This window comes from Zalophus californianus, chromosome 9 (genome assembly GCF_009762305.2).
Source record: "Zalophus californianus isolate mZalCal1 chromosome 9, mZalCal1.pri.v2, whole genome shotgun sequence".
Classification (NCBI taxonomy): Eukaryota; Metazoa; Chordata; class Mammalia; order Carnivora; family Otariidae; genus Zalophus; species Zalophus californianus.
In genome coordinates this window covers 125,102,884-125,121,510 of record NC_045603.1, presented here as the reverse complement: position 1 = coordinate 125,121,510, position 18,627 = coordinate 125,102,884, and the positions used below count along the sequence as shown (strand labels likewise).

The 18,627-nt window shown below is 40.0% G+C and overlaps 1 protein-coding gene and 1 long non-coding RNA gene across 4 annotated transcripts in view; one reads left to right on the top strand and one right to left on the bottom strand.

Annotated features, from left to right (window-relative positions):
* The window catches only part of PTER (phosphotriesterase related), an 87,956-nt gene that overhangs the window by 28,530 nt on the left and 40,799 nt on the right, over window positions 1-18,627 (top strand). For all 3 annotated transcript variants that reach the window (XM_027594841.1, XM_027594840.2, XM_027594839.2), the window contains exons 2-3: window positions 5,267-5,737; window positions 7,079-7,344. In XM_027594841.1, coding sequence (XP_027450642.1) covers window positions 5,306-5,737; window positions 7,079-7,344 — 698 coding nt within the window. In that variant the 5' untranslated portion in view covers window positions 5,267-5,305. The remainder of the gene's footprint in view (window positions 1-5,266; window positions 5,738-7,078; window positions 7,345-18,627) is intronic.
* LOC113922668 lies at window positions 1,030-17,124 on the bottom strand. The gene is made up of 4 exons (XR_003520032.1): window positions 17,062-17,124; window positions 3,952-4,093; window positions 1,903-2,017; window positions 1,030-1,251 (listed from the first exon to the last, which is right to left on the bottom strand). It is a non-coding gene; the product is annotated as an uncharacterized LOC113922668 (long non-coding RNA).

Sequence of the window (18,627 nt, the reverse complement as noted above, 5' to 3'; positions counted from 1 at the left end):
AGAACACGAAAACACTAATCAAGAAAGACATATGCAGCCCCATGCTTACTGCAGCATTACTTACACTAGCCAGTTAGAGGAGCAATCCAAGTGTCCATCCATAGATGAATGGCCAAAGAAGATGAGGTACAATGGAATATTACTCAGCCATAAAAAAGAAGGAAATCTTGCCATTTACAAATAGATGGACCTAGAGGGCATTATGCTAAGTAAATAAGTCAGACAAAGACAAACACCATATGATTTCACTTATTCTGGAATCTAAGAAACAAACACAACCAGAAACAGACTCATAGATACAGAGAACAAACTGGTGGTTGCCAGAGGGGAGGCAGTGGGAGAATGGGCAAAATAGACAAAGGCCATTCAGAGGTACCAACTTCTAGCTATAAATCACAGGGATGAAAAGTACAGCATAAGGAACATAGTCAACAATATTGTAATAATTGTATGGTGACAGGTGGTAAGTAACTACACTTATCATGGCAAGCATTTCATAATGTATATAATTGTTGAATCACTAGGTTGGACACCTGAAACAATATAATATTGTACATCAACTGTACTTCAATTAAGAATAAAAAATTTTTAAACAAAGTCAATTAAGCTACAAGCTCCATCCCAACAGTTGAGCAGCCCAACGTGATTTCTGACTTGAGTAATTACTGGACTGAACTGATCTATCATTTTAGATGAACTGTTCACATCAAGCTGCTCAGGACCGGGAAGGCCTGAGCCAACCCAGGGGAAGGGACCTTTCCCAGGTCCACCCATTTGTCAATGCCTTTTTCGAGGAGTGTCAGTCACTTCCTAGGTACATCTTCATCACCATCTTCATATCTGTTATTTGGAATTTGGAAATATCCTCAGATGTCTCTCCAACTTCCTTAGTCAAATGGGGAAAAAAGGCTAAAAAAAAAAAAAAAAAGGCAACCCCCCCCAAAAAAAAACCCTTGGGAATGAAAGCCACATTTTCCTCTGAATACAAGAATCATGATGCTCATTTATATCTCTGAGTGGTTTTGTTTTATTTATGTCACTGTTTGAAGAACTTGCTGGGTCCCATTATTGTTCTGAAGTGGTCGGATTTCCTCCTCCTTATTCGGGCATGGCTATTGATTTTTTTGACAACGCTTAATAGGAAAAGTCATAAATCTCCATGCAGCAGAGCCATAGTATCCGGGCAAGTGGGCATGTGCTGGTTGTGAGGAGGAAATCTTGTGTCACCATTGTTCAGCCACCAGACCGATGCTGTCGGAGAGAAGACATGTCACAGGCTTGAACCTGCACATGGTCGAAGTATTCAAACAAGCTTTAAGAAATATTATGTGGTTTTAAAAATATTTTAGTCACAAATCAAATGTCAGCTCTAAGGGCAGTGTTTATAGAGTACTGCTGCTCTGTGTGATACAGCCCCATAAAAAGATAGAAGTGCCTGCATATTTGCACCAGAAGGCACTTTTTTCTTAGGAGCCCATTATTTGGGGGATACTTTTATAGCATCAGCAAGTCCAATTAGAAACTTCCAGTACTTCTTACTGCTTCTGCTTTCTCACCATCTCCACTGGTGTCCTCTCAGACCAAGCCACCACCTGATTTTTTTTTCCAGGTTCTAGCAACACCCCACTGCAGGTGCACTGGCCACCCCCTTCATCCATTCTCCATGAGACTGCTAGTTATTCAGTTCATATCTTGTCCTGCATAAAACTCTGAAATGCTTTCCCAATTTTTTCATCAGGTAGAGTTTGATCAGGGAAAGAAAACAGCTAGAGGTGAAATGGAACAAGGATTTAGTATAGAGATTCGAACTTCAGCAGTTCTTGGGGAAGTGAGCTGAAAATCAATTCACCCAACATCAACTTGCCAATTTGACCCCTGCATCTAAAATTGCAGAGCAGGTACCTTCAGCCAGGTCCAGGACCAGGTGTGACAGAGGCAGGGGCAGGAAAAGGGCATGAGTCTGTGAAATCCAGGAGGACACTCATTCGTATGTAAAATTTTCAGGAAGTTCTATCCTCTGAAATGTGAAATGTAACCGAAATGAATATTCAACTCAGGGAGACAGAAAAATCTTAAGCATAACGGCCTGAGTGAAATAACTGGCAAAATCTCGGGGAAGCAAAACGAAAATTGCCCCCCAAACTCCCCACCCACCACCAAATCTCTAACATCTTGGCAAATTTGCTCTATATTTTATAAAAGTTAATTTGTGCATGTATTTTCAAAAATGACACATCCTACATATTGTCTCTGGTTTCCAGCTCAACCCTATAGTACTGGTTCTCTTCTCTTGTCTTTTTTTTTTCTTTGAGGTGTGCTTCTATACACATTGGGGTTAGAAGTATTGTTTCCTTTGACCAGGCTTGTACCAGTAATTGCAGACTAGCCTCCGTGTCTCTGACTGCTCAGATTTCACATTTGAAGTACAACAAAGCTTTTGGCAACTGCATTTATAGCTCCGCTCTTTTCCCACTACCTTCTGTGGCAGGTGTGTGCAGTGCCGAAGCTTGCCATGGATACTCTGGAAAATGCCGGAAGCCTGCTTTTTTTGGTGCGGGTCACTCCTGTCTGTACACCAGCAGCTCTCATTGTCCATTACCCTCCTCCGTATTCTGTGAACTCTTCACTCTGTGGTGGATGGCCAATGGTAGCCCCTTGCCTATACAGCTTTCGGGCTGAATGTGGGTGAAAGAGCCATACAGGAACCGCACATAACCATGCAGGAACCGTGAGCGTTATATACATATTTTATTGCACTAAAAGACACATTCCAGCTTAGAGCAATGTCGGCTACAGTTTGTTCTTTCATCCTTTCTTATCCTTTAAGTGTGAGTTACATTGTTTGTGATCATAGGAAGCAGCAACTCGCTCTGCCTGAGGAATTTCCCAGGAGAGATGACATTTAAGTGTTTTTTTTTTTTTTTTTTTTAACAGATTCACAGGTTGTGAGCTTGCAACTTACTAACATTGCTCTTTCAAATCTGTATCAATTAACCAGGCAGTTTGGTACTTTTCTAGTAAAAGTGCTACTGCTGTTGGTTTGATTTTTTTTTTTCCTTTTTAAAAAATTGAAGCCTAGTTGACATGCAATGGTAGTGATAGTGTTTCATCAGTTTATCCAAGTTTCTGGGCCCCATCAGCCAAAAGGAAGGAAAGAACAAATTAATCCCTATGGAAGATTGAATCGATCATTAATGAACTGTGATTTTTGTCACCAGAAAGAACTAGCTACGTATTCCTTGCTCTCAGTAACAGGGAATAAGTCAATGAAGAGTGAAGTCCTAGACATCATCAAGGAAAATCATTGTCCTGTGCGGTGACCGGCAGGCACACGGCGACTCTCTAAACAGACACCGGCTTCTGTCACCATGTGAATTATTTAGATGATGGAAGCTTGGCTTGCAGAAGAGCACTACCAACCAAAAGCTAATGGCCGTGCTAGCCACAAGACCTACAGTTGTCTATCAAACCGTCGAAATCAATTATTTACACATTATGGGCCAATGCATATCAAACTTCTCAGTTCCAGATAATTGCAGTGGATTGATGTAAAACTGCCTTGGGCTCAGTGCTCCTTTCTCCCCAACCCTGGTCTCTTTTCCCCTTGTCTCTTGAATGTACCGCTGTGAATCATCCTCTACCTGACGCTCCCCCAAATGATCTCCTCTCTAACCAGACACTTCCTCTGGAAAAAAAAAAAAAAAAACTAATAACCACCTAGGGAATACATAGTAGTTCCACTGTAGCCGAAAAGAACAGAACTATCATTTGTTAACCAAGTGCTGTGTGCTTTGATACTTGGTAGCTCATTTCACTGAATGCCTAGGACAACATAGGAAATGTGCTTTTGTTATTCTAATTTACGAATAAGAAAACTGATGCTTAGAAGTTCAGGGATTTCAGAATGTCTTTAAGGAACAGCTTGAGAGCTTCAGAGGCATGTTCTTTTACCTGGTTCCCAATTTGTCAGCATCCTCCGAATGTATGCAGCTAGCACTCCGTGTAGACCACTGTTTCTGGCAGGGGTTTCACTCTTGGCCGCGAAGGTGTTTGTCTTCACGCTTTCAGTCGTGGCTTCTTTCCAAGAGAATCCCTTCATTGAGGAAACATACGGACGCATGAACACTCTGGAGCTGGGGTTCTTGTCAGTGATGGAAACTTGGTGAATACTTAGTATGTGTTACAAATGAAAATAAATAGGATAAATAGAGAGGTTTTTACTCTTTGGAGACAGCAAATTTCAGTTTCAAGTAAGTTATAGTCGCTTTCATTATAACAAAGTTTTCATTATAACTTCTTTTTTAAGATTTATTTATTTATTTGAGAGAACGTGCATGTGCCTGCTCTCGTAGGGCGGAAGGGCAGAGGGAGAGAGAGAATCTTCAAGCAGACTCTCCGCTGAGCACGGACCCCTTCACTCCTGACACAGGGATCAATCCCAGGACCCCAAGATCATGACTTGAGCCAAAACCAAGAGTCGGATGCTTAATCAACTGTGCCACCCAGGCGCCCTGGATTTTTGCTTTTAATGATTTTTGAAGTCTTTCTGACTATGTGCCCTAGACAAAAGAAAACATCTAGAGCAAGAGAGGTTTTTATTCTTGTCTTTTTATTATTAAATCTAGGCGTGCCCCCCCCAGTTGTTTTTTGGGGGAATAATCTGTGAAATAATCAAGGTCAAAGATTTTTGTCCTACGTGTATTTATATCTACAATTTCTGGCACATGATGGACCTTTCAACAGAATTTTTTTCACTTGGATAGTGAATGAGTAATGGAATGATCAGTAGCCTCAGTATATTTAATTTATTTGGGAAAATGACAAATGAAAAAGTTCTGATACAAGGCTGGTTTTGACATAAGTTATTGATTATGAGGTTTTTTTTTTTAATGGAAATTATTGTTGAATTAACCAAGGAAGTATAGCCATGACTAATGAGATAAAATTAAGCAAAAGGAAACTGTGAACTGAATACCAAGAAATATTTTCAGTAGATGAGGCTGGGATTAAGTCAGGCAAAGAAGTTCCAGTGGAAGTGGCCGGAGGACATCTAACACCATGCACGTCACTTAAGGCTGCAGTGAACTTCCACAATTTACTAGAGACTGACTCTGGCTTTGGCAGGATGCTAAGTGGGATCATATCTCTAATTTAATTGATTCTCTTTCTTACACAGGTGTACATTCGCAGCCTCCTATCCCCGATGGATGGAATTTATGGGTGTGTTAAATTTTCTGATTATAGTTTTCTTTTCTTTTTTTTCCAGAAAACACTCTTTTCAGAGCATCTCCTGGTATCACCAGAAATGTCTTCCTTAAGTGGGAAAGTCCAAACGGTTTTGGGCCCCGTGGAGCCCAGCAAACTGGGCCGTACTCTGACCCACGAACATCTGACAATGACCTTTGACCACTGTTACTACCCACCTCCTCCATGTCATGAAGCTGCCTCTCAGGAACCTATTATGATGAAAAACTTATTCTGGATTCAAAAAAACCCGTATTCCCATAAAGAGAATCTTTGGCTGAATCAGGAGACGGAAGCTGTAAGGGAAGAACTGTTGTATTTTAAAGCCAACGGTGGAGGGGCTCTGGTGGAGAACACAACTGTTGGAATTAGCCGAGACGTGAAGACTCTGAGGTGGCTGGCAGAGGAGACGGGCGTCCATATCATATCTGGAGCTGGGTTTTACGTGGAGGCAACTCACTCTCCGGAGACCAGAGCCATGTCAGTGGAGCAGGTGAGGAGCCCTGAGGACTTGAACAATATTTGCGTGTCAATTCAGAAAGGCCAGAACCTCAGACATTGGATTTTCCCTCTGTGCCATCTCCATTGGGGAATGTCACTGACTCAGAGGTAGCTGGGCATTGCTACAGAAATGTGCTAGCTAGCAATGACATCTGCCAGTGGGGACCCAAATTAGGAACATTTCGTCTCATAAAGAAAAAAGCATCGAGGGAGGAGAGCTTAACCCACTAGTCACTGAAAAATTCCAAGTGTTAACACTTAGATTTGGATATGTGGTATTCCTGCTCCATAGTGGTGGTACAGCCTGTTTGTAAACCTCATTTTCCCATTATAAACTGCAGTTATGTAACCTCGATTTTCTTTCTGGATTTTATAATAACCAGCAATAAAAATTTACTGTAGGGTGAGACTTGGCAGGCAGAGACTTGGCACACGGGCGGATATGTTTCCTTCTTTTACAAAACAGGAAGGGTGGAAGAAAATCCATTCCTGTTTTTGTTATCATATGATCTTAAGGAAGAATGGGCAGAAGGAAGGAAATCTTTCAGAGAGAAACAGAAAGAATTAGCCACAAAGCTTCTTGGCATATATATGTGCTCTCCTTCTGAACATGTCTGTGTGTGTTTATACATGTTTATACCTATTGGCTATATTTATATGTGTCATCCATTGCCTACTTGAAAGGCATAGCATGTCAGCTGCAGTCTTTGCAATGATTCAGTTAGTCATTAAAATCTTTGTATTGCAAAACTTTATCTGCATCATTTTCCAATCAGACCTTTACCTTTTTATATGCTTATATTATTTGAAGACTATCCTGAAGTCAGCCATTACATATTCTTCCAACCACTCTTAGTAGTAATATACATAGGAATCAAAAAATGTCATATTAGTATTGTGTGTTGTGAATATTCTATGCTGTATGGGGTTAAGCACTGCATAAATAAGGGAGAATTAAAGGATTAGTTGATACAGTTGATGTATGTTCAAGGGCAGTCTTTTTATGTTCTAGATGTTTCTCAGGTTAAATTATAGATTTTTTTTTCTCATCTGAATGTACTTTCATGAAGTCACCTTTTTTTCCCCTATAGCTTCCTAAAGCCACAAATTTCTTGTTAAATAATCACAGTAAGATATTATTGAATCTTTGATTTAGAATAACTTGTTGAATTTGAGATTTGGCCTTTCTCATTGACCCATACTAATTGAATGGATGGTGAATACATTCTTAAAAGAACGAATGGCTGAAGGAATAAATCCATTCACATACTGTGGCGACTCTGGGTTGATAAATTCCAGCCTACAGAATGTTTTCTTTCCTGCTCTTCCTTAGCTTACTGATGTCCTCATTCATGAAATTCTCCATGGGGCCAATGGAACGACTATCAAGTGTGGCGTCATCGGAGAAATTGGTTGCTCCTGGCCTCTGGCTGAGAATGAAAGGAAAGTTCTTCAAGCAACTGCTCATGCTCAGGCTCAGCTAGGCTGTCCTGTTATTATTCATCCGGGGAGGAATCCAAGTGCACCATTTCAGATCATCCGAGTGTTGCAAGAAGCAGGTGTAGACATCTCCAAAACAGTTATGTCTCACATCGATAGGTAAGCAGACTCTCTTCAAATTAGTTCAAGTCACCAGATGATTATGGATGATCAAATAAATAATATCAGATTGATGAAACGCTAATCACCTAGAGAAAACCACTAACTACCTGGATGACAATATTTTATAAGAGACATTCGTAAAAGTCAATGCTGCCTTTTCTGTGTCCTGAAAATGCAATTATAAAACATAATACTGGGGCATAAGCCTGGGTGGTTCACTCAGTTGAGCATCCGACTATTGATTTCAGCTCAGGTCGTGATCTCAGGGTCGTGAGATAGAGCCCTACGTGGGGCTCCGGGCTCCACACTGAGCCCGGAGTCTGCTTGAGATTCTCTCTCCCTCTCCTTCTGCCCCTCCCTTCCACTTCCACTCCCTCTCCCTCTCTCTCAAATAAATAAATCTTAAAAAAAAAAAACATAATAGAAATGGGTATATTATTTGTTTGGTAGTATTCTTAGTTTCCAGGGGCTACTATAACAAATTATAAGAAACTAGGTGGCTTAAAACAAGATATTTCTTTCTCACAGCTCTGGAGGCCTGAGCTGCACTTCCTCCAAAGGCTCTAGGGGAAAATCCTACCTTGTTTCTTCCATTGTCTGGTTTCCTTGGCTTGTGGCTACATAACTTCAGCTTCTGCCCTTTTCTTTACATGGCCCCCTCCTGTCTGTCTGTGTCTTCTCCTCTTCTGTTTCTTAGAAGGGCACATCATTAGATTGAGCATCCACTCACACAACCCAGAATGATCTCCTCTTGAGATCCTTAACGTCATCACAGCTGCAGACTCTTTTCCCAAATAGGGTCACTTTCAGAGGTTCAGAGGGTTAACACATGGACATATCTTTGTGGAGCTCACTGCTCAACCCCAACACATTATATTAGATGTGTAGGGGCCTGCAAAATAAGTGACTATTTGAACAGATGTTGGCTGCAGTTCATTTTATGAAGAAGCCTAACAGTATTGCAAAGGCTAGACACTGGCCTTCAGATGAAGTTGATTAAGGAATTAACACAGGAAAAATGAGACTAATAATACATTACGATTATTTCTATCTTGCATATTGGAGTAAAGCCACATTAACAGACCGGTAGCTCCTCATCGTCGCACCTGGCATTCTGCTATTTAATAAACTAACAGTCCTACAGAATGTATTGATAAAATGCTTCTACTTAATAGAAATATTATAAAATCCTGGGCTGAAAAGAAATTAAAAGTTATAATTGTGGCAGAATGGAGAAGGCGATATTAATGGAGAGACTGAGAACATCAAGGTAAAGGCAGTTTTCCTGGCAACTGGGTTGGTACCAAGATCAACACATGCCTATTTTCAAGATCTTCTGGTTGTACTGATAAAGTAGAGGGATGCTTCTAGATCCCCAGTAGTGTGTCCTAGTATGAAGAATAGAATCTTTGGACCCAGAGGACTCCTGATTTTACATCGTGACCCTACCATTTCCTGTGAGATCTGGGGTAAGTTCATATGAATTTAAAATAATGTATTTGATAATGTTACCTTGTATGATTTAGAACGTATGTAGCATCTGTAATCCAGAAGGATGATTCTTTAATACTTTTTAAACAGTCTGAAGTATGTCATGCAAGTGAGTAAGATAATATGTATTTTTAAATTTTATAAATATTTCTTGGGTTTTTGGAAACATTGTATTCTGCTGTTATTATGCTCTCTATAGGTCCATTAGACTACAGTTAGTAACCAGGTTCAAATATTCTATATTCTTGCTGACTTTGTGTCTGCTCAATCTATTGTTACCAAAAAAAAAAAAAAGAAGTATGTTAAAAATCTATTATGGTGGATTTTTAAATTTCTTTTTGTACATATTTCAAGTTTTTTCTTTATATATTTTGAAGCTATGCCATCACATGCATACAAGTTGTTTCACTTCCCTGGAGAACTGAAACTTATTTCAACATATATTGAACTGCCTTATCTCTAGTAATTTGAGTAATTCTTTTTGTTTTAAAGGCGGTTTCATCTGATATTAATGTGACTAACCTGATCTTTCTGTGTTGGTTTTATAATCTAGAGATGTCTTACACACACCCAGCACGTGACTGGGTTTTGGGTTTTATCCAGTCTCTTTTTCTAGATGAAAACTTCAGTTTTTTTACATTGACTATGTTTACTAAAATGTTTGTTCCCACTTTTTTTCTTAAGATTTTATTTATTTAACATTTATTTGAGAGAGAGAGAGCATGTGTGTGTGGGTGGGGGGGAGGGGTAGAGGCAGAAAATCTCAAGCCAACTCCTTGCTGAGCATGGAGCCCAAAGCAGGGCTCAATCTCAGGAGCCCAAGATGATGATGACCTGAGTCAAAACCAAGAGTTGGACGCTTAACCAACTGAACTATCCAGGCACCCCCCTCCCACTTTTTCTTTTGGTCATAGTTAATGTCATCCTTTCTTGATGTCTTTTATTGATTTTTTTCACCTTCTTATTTTATCTTTCCCCTTTAATACTTTGGAAGGCATCTATACTATTTCTATCCTATCAGTGGTTATAATAGGAAATGTAACATGTATATTTAACATATCACATTTTAAATATAATATTTTACCAACCTTCCTGGTAATACAAGGACCTTAGAATCCCTCGACTTCAATCATTTACCATCTGACTTACATACTATTATTTTTCCAGGATGGGTGTCTATTTTCCTTTTTATAATCCCAGTGATTAGACATTATCTTACTATTATAAAACATATAGATGGTCAATGTATATTTAGATTAGCCTTTCTGTTTCCTATTTTCTTTGCTTACCATTCCCTCTTCATCTCAGGTCTTTATCCTTGAATTTCCTAAGGTACATCATTTGAAGTTCCTTCGGTGTGTGTCTGTTTTGGTAATACATACTTAGTATGTATGTATGTATCTGAAAATGACTTCATTCCTTCATTCATAAGAGATAATTAAATAGGATACATGATTTACAATAATTACTTAAAGTAGACAATTCTACCTAAAAGTTATTTTTTCTAAGTGCTTTAAAGATATTCAATTTTCAACTGACATTCATTATTGCTGTTCATAAGTCAGCTGAACCTAATTATGCTTCCTTGGAAGTAACCTGCCTTTTCTTTCTGTTTTTAACATCTTTATCTCTGGGAGTCTATATCTGCACTACGATCTCTCTCAGTGTGAATTTCTTTTTATCATGTATGCTTGGGATTCCTGGATATGAAGATGTATTTTTTCATTTGTTTCTGGAAAACTTCAGCCATTGTCTCTTCAAATAGTGCTTCATCCATATCTTCTTATTTTCATCATAAACTCCAGTTTCAAATACGTAGGATCTGATGACCTGTCCTGCAGATTTCTTAACATCTCGTTCATTTTTCCATCCATTTGCATATTGGACCTAGTTTCTTAAAGTTCTTTCTTCCTATTTACTACTTCTCTCTCCAGCAAAATCAATCTGCTGCCTAATCTATCAATTTGGTTTATAATATTAAGAAACAGAAAACTTAAAACCATAGTCCTTTTAAAAAAATTTCTATAAATTCTATTTACTTTTTTAAAAGATTTATTTATTTATTTTGGCAGGGGAAGAGCGAGTAGGCGTGGGGGGTGGGGCAGAGGGAGAGAATCTCAAGCAGACTCTCTGCTGAGCATGGAGCCATCATGGGGCTCCATCTCTGCACCCAAGACATCATGACCTGAGCCTAAATCATGAGTCGGTTTTTAACTGACTGAGCCTCTCGGGCACCCCTCTATTTGTTTACTTTTTTCTTTAAGGTTTTAACATTCTTTATTTTAGACATTTAGATTTAAGGTGTTGAAACCTACTTGGTTTTGTGGGAAGGAGACCCTGACTGGCAATGTATTATGGAAAATCTAGCTGTAACTGACAAGAGGCTCTCTAGTAAACCAATGGGCATATAATTTGGATGAGGGTATAATGTTTTAGAGAAAGATAGTGCAAGTGAGAGCTAGCATGGGGGAAGGGGTAGGTGGGAAGGAGTAGAGAGAGAGAGAGATTCTTTAAGCAGACTCAGAACTCAGAGCAAGGAGCCCAACACAGAGCTCGATCCTACAACCCTGAGATCATGACCTGAGCCAAAATCAAGAATCAAACACTTAACTGACTGAGCCACCCAGGGGCCCCTATTTGTTTACTTTTTAATTCTGCTTGGTTAATTTTGATAATTTATTTTTCCTTCAGTATGTTTTCAGTTCAATCTTTAAAAAATATTAAACAAATATTTATCTTTGATTAATAAATCTAATTTCTAATGTCTTTCTCCCCGATTTTATTGTTTGTTGGTTCTTTGGGCTCTCATTCATGTGAGATTATTTTCTTGTATTAAAAAAATGTTATTATGATCTTGGATTCCTTGGAAATTATTATGAGTCCTAGGCTGGAGGAATTTTTCCCCCATTCATTTGTTGGTTTGTTTTGTTTACTTCTTGTAGGCAGTTAGAGGGCACCATCAATCTGGGACTACTTTAAACTCAATTTCTAAAAATTAAAAAAATTATTTATTTGTGGTAAAACAGTCATAAAATTTACCATCTTACATCCATTTTGAAGTATAAAATTCAATAGTGTTAAATACATCCACATTGTTGTGCAACCAAACTGCAGAACTCTTCATCTTGCAAAACTGAAACTGTCTACTCACTGAACAGCTCCCTACTCCCCCTCCCCACTGGCCAAGGCAACCACCATTCTGTTGTTCACCTCCAAGAATCTGACAACTCTAGGTACTTCATACAAGTGGAATCATACAGGATTTGGTTTTTTTGTGACTATTTTTTAAAAGATTTTTATTTATTTGAGAGAGAGAGAGAGAGAGTGAGCAGGAGGGAGAGGGAGAGAGAACCTGAAGCAGACTCCACGTTGAGTGTAGAACCCAACGTGGGGCTCAATCTCACGACCCGGAGATCATGACCTGAGCCAGTACCAAGAGTCGGACACTCAACCAACCGAGCCACCCAGGCACCCCCTTTTGTGGCTCTTTAAACTTTTGACTTGAGGGGTTTAAAACCACACAAGTGAATTCCGTCTCCTAAACTCAGTGAATAGCAGGCTTGCAGCTATGGATTCTTACTGGAGATGGTTTTTCTCACTCTGCTTCCTTTTCACCAGAAAACAAGACTGAGAAAGGCATATAATCTCCAAAGATTCCATCTGTGGACCAGGTTTTTCCTCCTCCTCCGCCCCCATGGGTGTTGTCTGGGATGAGGGAGCACTCCCTTTATGTGCTGATGGGAACTGTGTCTCCAGTTTACCTCCTAATTACCCAGGCTGGGCTCTGTCTCACTTTGGCCCATTAACGTACCCCCCACCCACCAGGCAAATGGGTGCTCTAGGTCTCCCCTTACCTCTCACCTTCTCTGCTCTCTTGTTTCTGCACCATGAGCAAGTCCTTTACTTCCCCACCAGCCTAACCAAGCATTTAAAAATAGGATTTTTTTCCCCTTTCATTTTATTCAGTATTTTGCATGCACTATGTAGGACAGGCTTTCTGTGAACATTTCATCTACCATACTGCTTGAACTGGCCCATGATGATTCTTAAAGAAGAATCTTTCTAATTCTCTGTATAGTTAGACATGTTGGTAAGTTAGAAGATTATGCTTGTAAAAACTAACGATGTAATGTATGGTGATTAACATAACATAATAAAATAAAATTAAAAAAATAAAGTAAACTTTTGTTGGAAATTGTGAAATAAATCTTAACTCAAGTACAGTAGAACATCCTTGTTCATAAAATCAAACAACATATATATTGTACACATATGTGTATTTTCTTTTAAATAACAAAGCTACATTGTCTGATTTTTCAGTGCCTCCCTCTAGAATGGCTCAGGATGGAACTGAGAGGTTGGCCTGACATCAGACAAATTCAGAGCATCCTGGGAAATCCTGAGACCATTTCTAGAGCATCCCACCCATTCGGTACCTCTATTAAGGACGATGCAGGGTTCCAGTGTCTGAAAAAGAAATACATAGAAGTAGGAACATTTCAGGGTAGAGGCAACTAGGCAAAATGGCTTCAGAAGAAAAGTAGTGCATTTGGAAAAACAAATGAAATAAAGTAACAGAAAAAAAAATACTCAGGGAGGCAGATGCAGGCAACTTTGGCCTTTTGATGTGGGTGTTCACAGCAAGACAGTCGCCAGGCAGAAGTGTGACTAGGTCAGCCTTTCACAGACTCCTGAGGTCTCCTGGGCTGCACACACACAATCTGATCTGTATTGAAAGGGCAAGGATTTCAGCTTTTATAATGGGGACAAATCACAAAAGGGCATGTATTTTGTGCAACAAAATACACAGACACCACACAAAAAGTAGAGCATTCTGAAAACAAGACCTCCAGGAAAACCAAACCAAACAAAGCACAGAGCCATTCGTTTCTCCTGCCATGCCTTTTTAGGCATCCAGGAGAAGGCTCTGAACCAAGGGGCTGTTGTGATTGCAAGGTGACAAGTCAAGGCGCTAACTCTGCCCTGCAGCTGCTTTTACAACACTGGGCTCTCTACCAGGACCTACGCTCAGCCTTGACTACCTATCAGATTGGTGCTTTTAACCCCTTGAAGGTAGGACTTCTATCATTTGAGAATACAAAATAAAATACTCCAGGATGTCCACAATCATGTTAAAGCAATGAAATATTTTGAAGGTATATAAATCTTCACTAGCATTCATGCATAAGGCATTTTCTCTTAAAATACATGCACATGCACACACACACACACACACACACACACACACACACACACACACACACACACCCCATAGCAACAAGAGCAAAACTGCTACCCACCGATCCAAAAGGAGCAACTGGGACACTGAGAGGGAAGAGTTAATGAATGGCGGCCACCTCAGGACACCTCTGAACCACATTGTTGGCATGTGACCACTTGTGACCTGCTTAAGGTCGTTTACCTGGAGATAGCAACCTTGACAAGATAAATCTGCTTCTGTGTCTAGGCCCTCCCCTAACCATCTGTTCTCTTTAAGAAATATGGGCCTGTGGACGTGCCTGTGGACAGCAGTGAATTTAGCCCCAGGGAACACTGTGGGGGCAGGGGGGGGGGGTGGGCTGCCCTTCACAGTTATAGCCACCCAAAGTCAACAGTTATTAGAAAATAACACCAGCCCTTAGGCATCCCTGTTTGGGTTGTTAATCCACAAAGGCTTTATGCCTTTTAATCATTTAGTATAATTTTACTACCTGTTAAAACTCTATCTCCATTTCCAGTTGGTGTAGAATCACAGCACTGTCTCTGCCCCCGGTCTAATACAGGGTGTGTGGGATTCGAGAAGATACCCCACGGATGGTCTTTTTGCAATTCATCTCCAAGGAAATTTTATCCGTCATGTACTAGAGAGGAGCTATAGGTATTTTTGTGACAATACGATTATTTTGTCACCAGTGAAAGCTGGGTAAAATGGCAGGGCTGGGAGGCATTGGGGTACTAACTATTTCCTGATTAAGTTTTGAGTCTCAGAGAGGGCCAAAGACAGGGGCTATGCCTCCATCTTTTTTCTACTTGGTTATCTATCTAACAAAGCATGGGGCTTTGATGGAAATCCAGGGCCTAGAGTTTGATGAGGGGCACAATAATGATTAGGTGCCGGAATATAGCCCACCTCTCTCTTTGAAAATCGCTCCCTGTAGAGGGCAGAATTTGACCCAAGGGTTTTGAAAGAGAAGTGAGAACACAAGGGATGGGCTAATAACCCATTTTATTCTCTGTACCACTGATTATTCATGCCAAATTCACCTGACTCTTTAAAGGATACAATTTTGATACATGTTTTTTCATGCTTTTAATTAGATGAAGCTAGAGGGTGGAATATTACTTCATTCATTCATTTATTCATTCATTCAACAAATATTTATTCAGTGCCTCATGGACCAGACACTGGGATATAGCAGGGAACACAACACATTCTCTGCCTTCAAACTGATGATTGAATTATCATTATGTGACTTTTAACCTTACAGTTGTCTTTAAAAAGCCACAAAAATGTTATTATCTGGTATCCTCGGAACTGCACCTTTTTAATTCCTATACTAGTGAATTAACGTGAAATCACTCAAACTCAATTCCAGGCAAATGTTTGGCAAACTTAAACTCTTCAAAACATCTTTATATACTCAAGTAGTATGGTAGGATTTTAAAGAAAGAACAGTTGGTATGTCATGCACATGCAATGGTTCATAACATCTAGAATCCTGTGTGTACAATGCAGTAGTTCTTAACACTTTATTATTAGCATTATGCATATGCATGCATTATGTGCATAAGTAGCGTATGCCTGAGAGGAATGAGTACACATTGTGAGTATATACATGGTGCACATTATTTATAGTAAAGACAACTTATTTAGTCATATTGGCTCAGATCCTACCATGGAGTGAAAAACTAAAGAAATCAGTTCAGGCAACAAAGTAGAGGCCTGATAAGCAAGTGAGAGTCTTTAAAAGAAAATATGTAGTAAGAACACTCCCTTTTTTAAATTTACTAATGTCTACTGACATTTCTTCTGCTATCGCTATGGCAGATGATAGGAAAGAAAAACTAGGGGAAAAAAAAGAGCCTAGATGCTTTTAAAAATGTCATTATGGCCGCTTGTCTGTAACTTGTCACACTGTGGCCAAATTTTATATAAAGATCTACGTAGGTTTGTAGAGAGTACTCACTGACATAGAAACACAAACTCTGAATACATTTAAGGTTAAAACTGTGTGATGACATTGGCAGGAGCTATTCCTTCATCAATGCAAGGTATATCCCTTCTGTGTATGTTCTATGCATGGGACGATGGAGAAACGGGGTGCTGGAGTCATGTTGCTTAATTTCTGGTTCTGACACCAGCACTTTTGTGTGATCTTGAACAAGTCACTTAAGCCTTCCTGCCCTTTGCTCATCTGTCAAAAGGGGTTAAGAAAAATTACTTCTAACCCTTAAAGCATTATGTGGATTTCCCCCCTATTATTGTCTACCATGGATTTCCTTTCATTGCAGGACCTATGTAATAAGAAAAAAAAAAGGGGGCGCCTGGGTGGCTCAGTTGGTTAAGCGACTGCCTTCGGCTCAGGTCATGATCCTGGAGTCCCGGGATCGAGTCCCGCATCGGGCTCCCTGCTCAGCGGGGAGTCTGCTTCTCCCTCTGACCCTCTTCCCTCTCGTGCTTTCTATCTCATTCTCTCTCTCTCTCAAATAAATAAATAAAATCTTTAAAAAAAAAAAAGTCCAGACAAACGTGTGACAAACTGAAAGATAGCAGAACATCTTAAAATACAGAAATAATGCCAAATAAAATGCAATTAATTTATGCTGATAATTGATATTTGTGGAGAATCCCGGATTGTCCTCTTTAACAGACATTTGGGCAGACCAGCCCATGTCGGGGCCAAAGAAGGTGCTGGTCAGGTATTCTCTCCTGTACATTATACCCTCCCAAACCTTCTACCAGTAATTTTCTTTCCCTAAAGCAATTTTTCATGACTCTGACACCATTCCCATGAAATGTGACATTTTAACAAATAGGAGTGCCATGTCTATGAGATTTATCTTCACTCTTCTCAATACCATCATTCCCTGAACTGTGTACCGCCTTACATGAGAAATGCAACCTCTTTTGTGCTATGTGGCAGCTGGAAAGTTCATATGGTAAAAAGCTCTTCCTAGGGTATACAAACTGTGAAATGTATTTTAAAATAAAGTTTTAATTACCCTTCGCAATTCAGAGCCAGCTTCTGGTTTTAGTCTAATTTAAACAGGGCTTTTCTCTCTGGCAGCCATCTGTTCCTTTTGCGTAAGCCTACACTTAAGTCATAATATTGAAACTGTGACATCATTCCTTCTATGATGTCATTAAATATATCTGTAAGGTGGGGACCTGTGTAGTCAGGGAAGTGAATAATGTAGGAGAAAGATGCTTGTTCAACTGTAGATAATGGGAAATACAATGAATACAGAAGGACCTGAATTATTTTTCTATTGCTTTTCATTCCCAATTATTTTCTCATGTTGAAAAGACTGTTCCATAAAAGTAATGCCTTAATACAGAAAGATAAATGAAGCTTTAAAATGCTTACGTATATGGAATAAACGAGCATGGTCATGTGAATGTACCATTCTAATTGCAGGTCTGACTTTGTGTGAAACCAAAGTTTCTGGGCGATATTTAATTGAAATAACAAGTTATGCTTTCTAACCATAGGCGATGTTTAGACCACACTTTAAGAACCAGGTTTATTCAGGGGGAGGCTGGGAAGATGACAGAGTAAGAGGACCCTAAGCTCGCCTTGTCCCACAAATACAACACAATAATGCATCAGTGTGAATGACCCAATGACTACCAGAACAAACTCGACCACTGAAAGCAGAGAAGAGGCCACATCAAAGAGGGCACAAAGGGCGGAGATGCAGTGTGGACAGTGTGGAGATAAATGGCCGTCCTTGGGGGATGGGGCAGCCTTGGGTGAGGAAAGGAGAGAGAAATAGACTAATACCGGGGGAAGGCTGCACAGGGAAGACGACTCTCCAGAACATTTGGCTTTGAAAGCATGAGAGGCCAAATTTTGTGAGTTCTTATCAGAACCTAACCAGAGGGACCTCAAGCCTGGAATTTTAAAAACTGGAGGGCTCAGTTCTGGTAAAGCCCAGAGTGGAATAAGAAGCTGAATTCCTGCCCTTAAGGAGACAGCACAACAAACAGCCCACAGAGATACAGCCCAGAAGCAGCAGTTTGAAAAACGTCTGGGGTATGTGGGAGAGAAAGCTATTTACTCATCTCAGAGCATGTCTGGAGGGGAGGGATCATTGGAAGACCCCTTCAGGAACAAATGAGCTGTCAGATGTCATCTTCCTCCCTTGCTTCTCAGCATAAACACACAGCCACCTGTAGGAACCAGCAGGGCACTGCCATCCACTACCTAACTTGTTTACACCAAGCCTCACTTACCTAGGCTTCAGTGGATCTGTTCAGAGGTCCATACCAAGACACATAGTAAAAATAATAAAAAGTACTGATTAAAAAAAAAAAATCTTAAGGGCCCCAAAGGGGGGCACTGGGTGGCTCAGTTGGTTGAGCTTCCAACTCTTGATTTCAGCTCAGGTCATGATCTCAGGGTCCTGGGATCAAGGCCCGTGCCAGGCTCTGTGCTCAGCGGGGAGGAGTCTGCTTGAGATTCTCTCGCTCCCTCTCCTTCTGCCCCTCCCCCTTCCCTGAAATAAATAAATTAGTTTTTTAAAAAAGCAGCAAAAGAAGACAGTTACATACAGGGGAAACCGCAT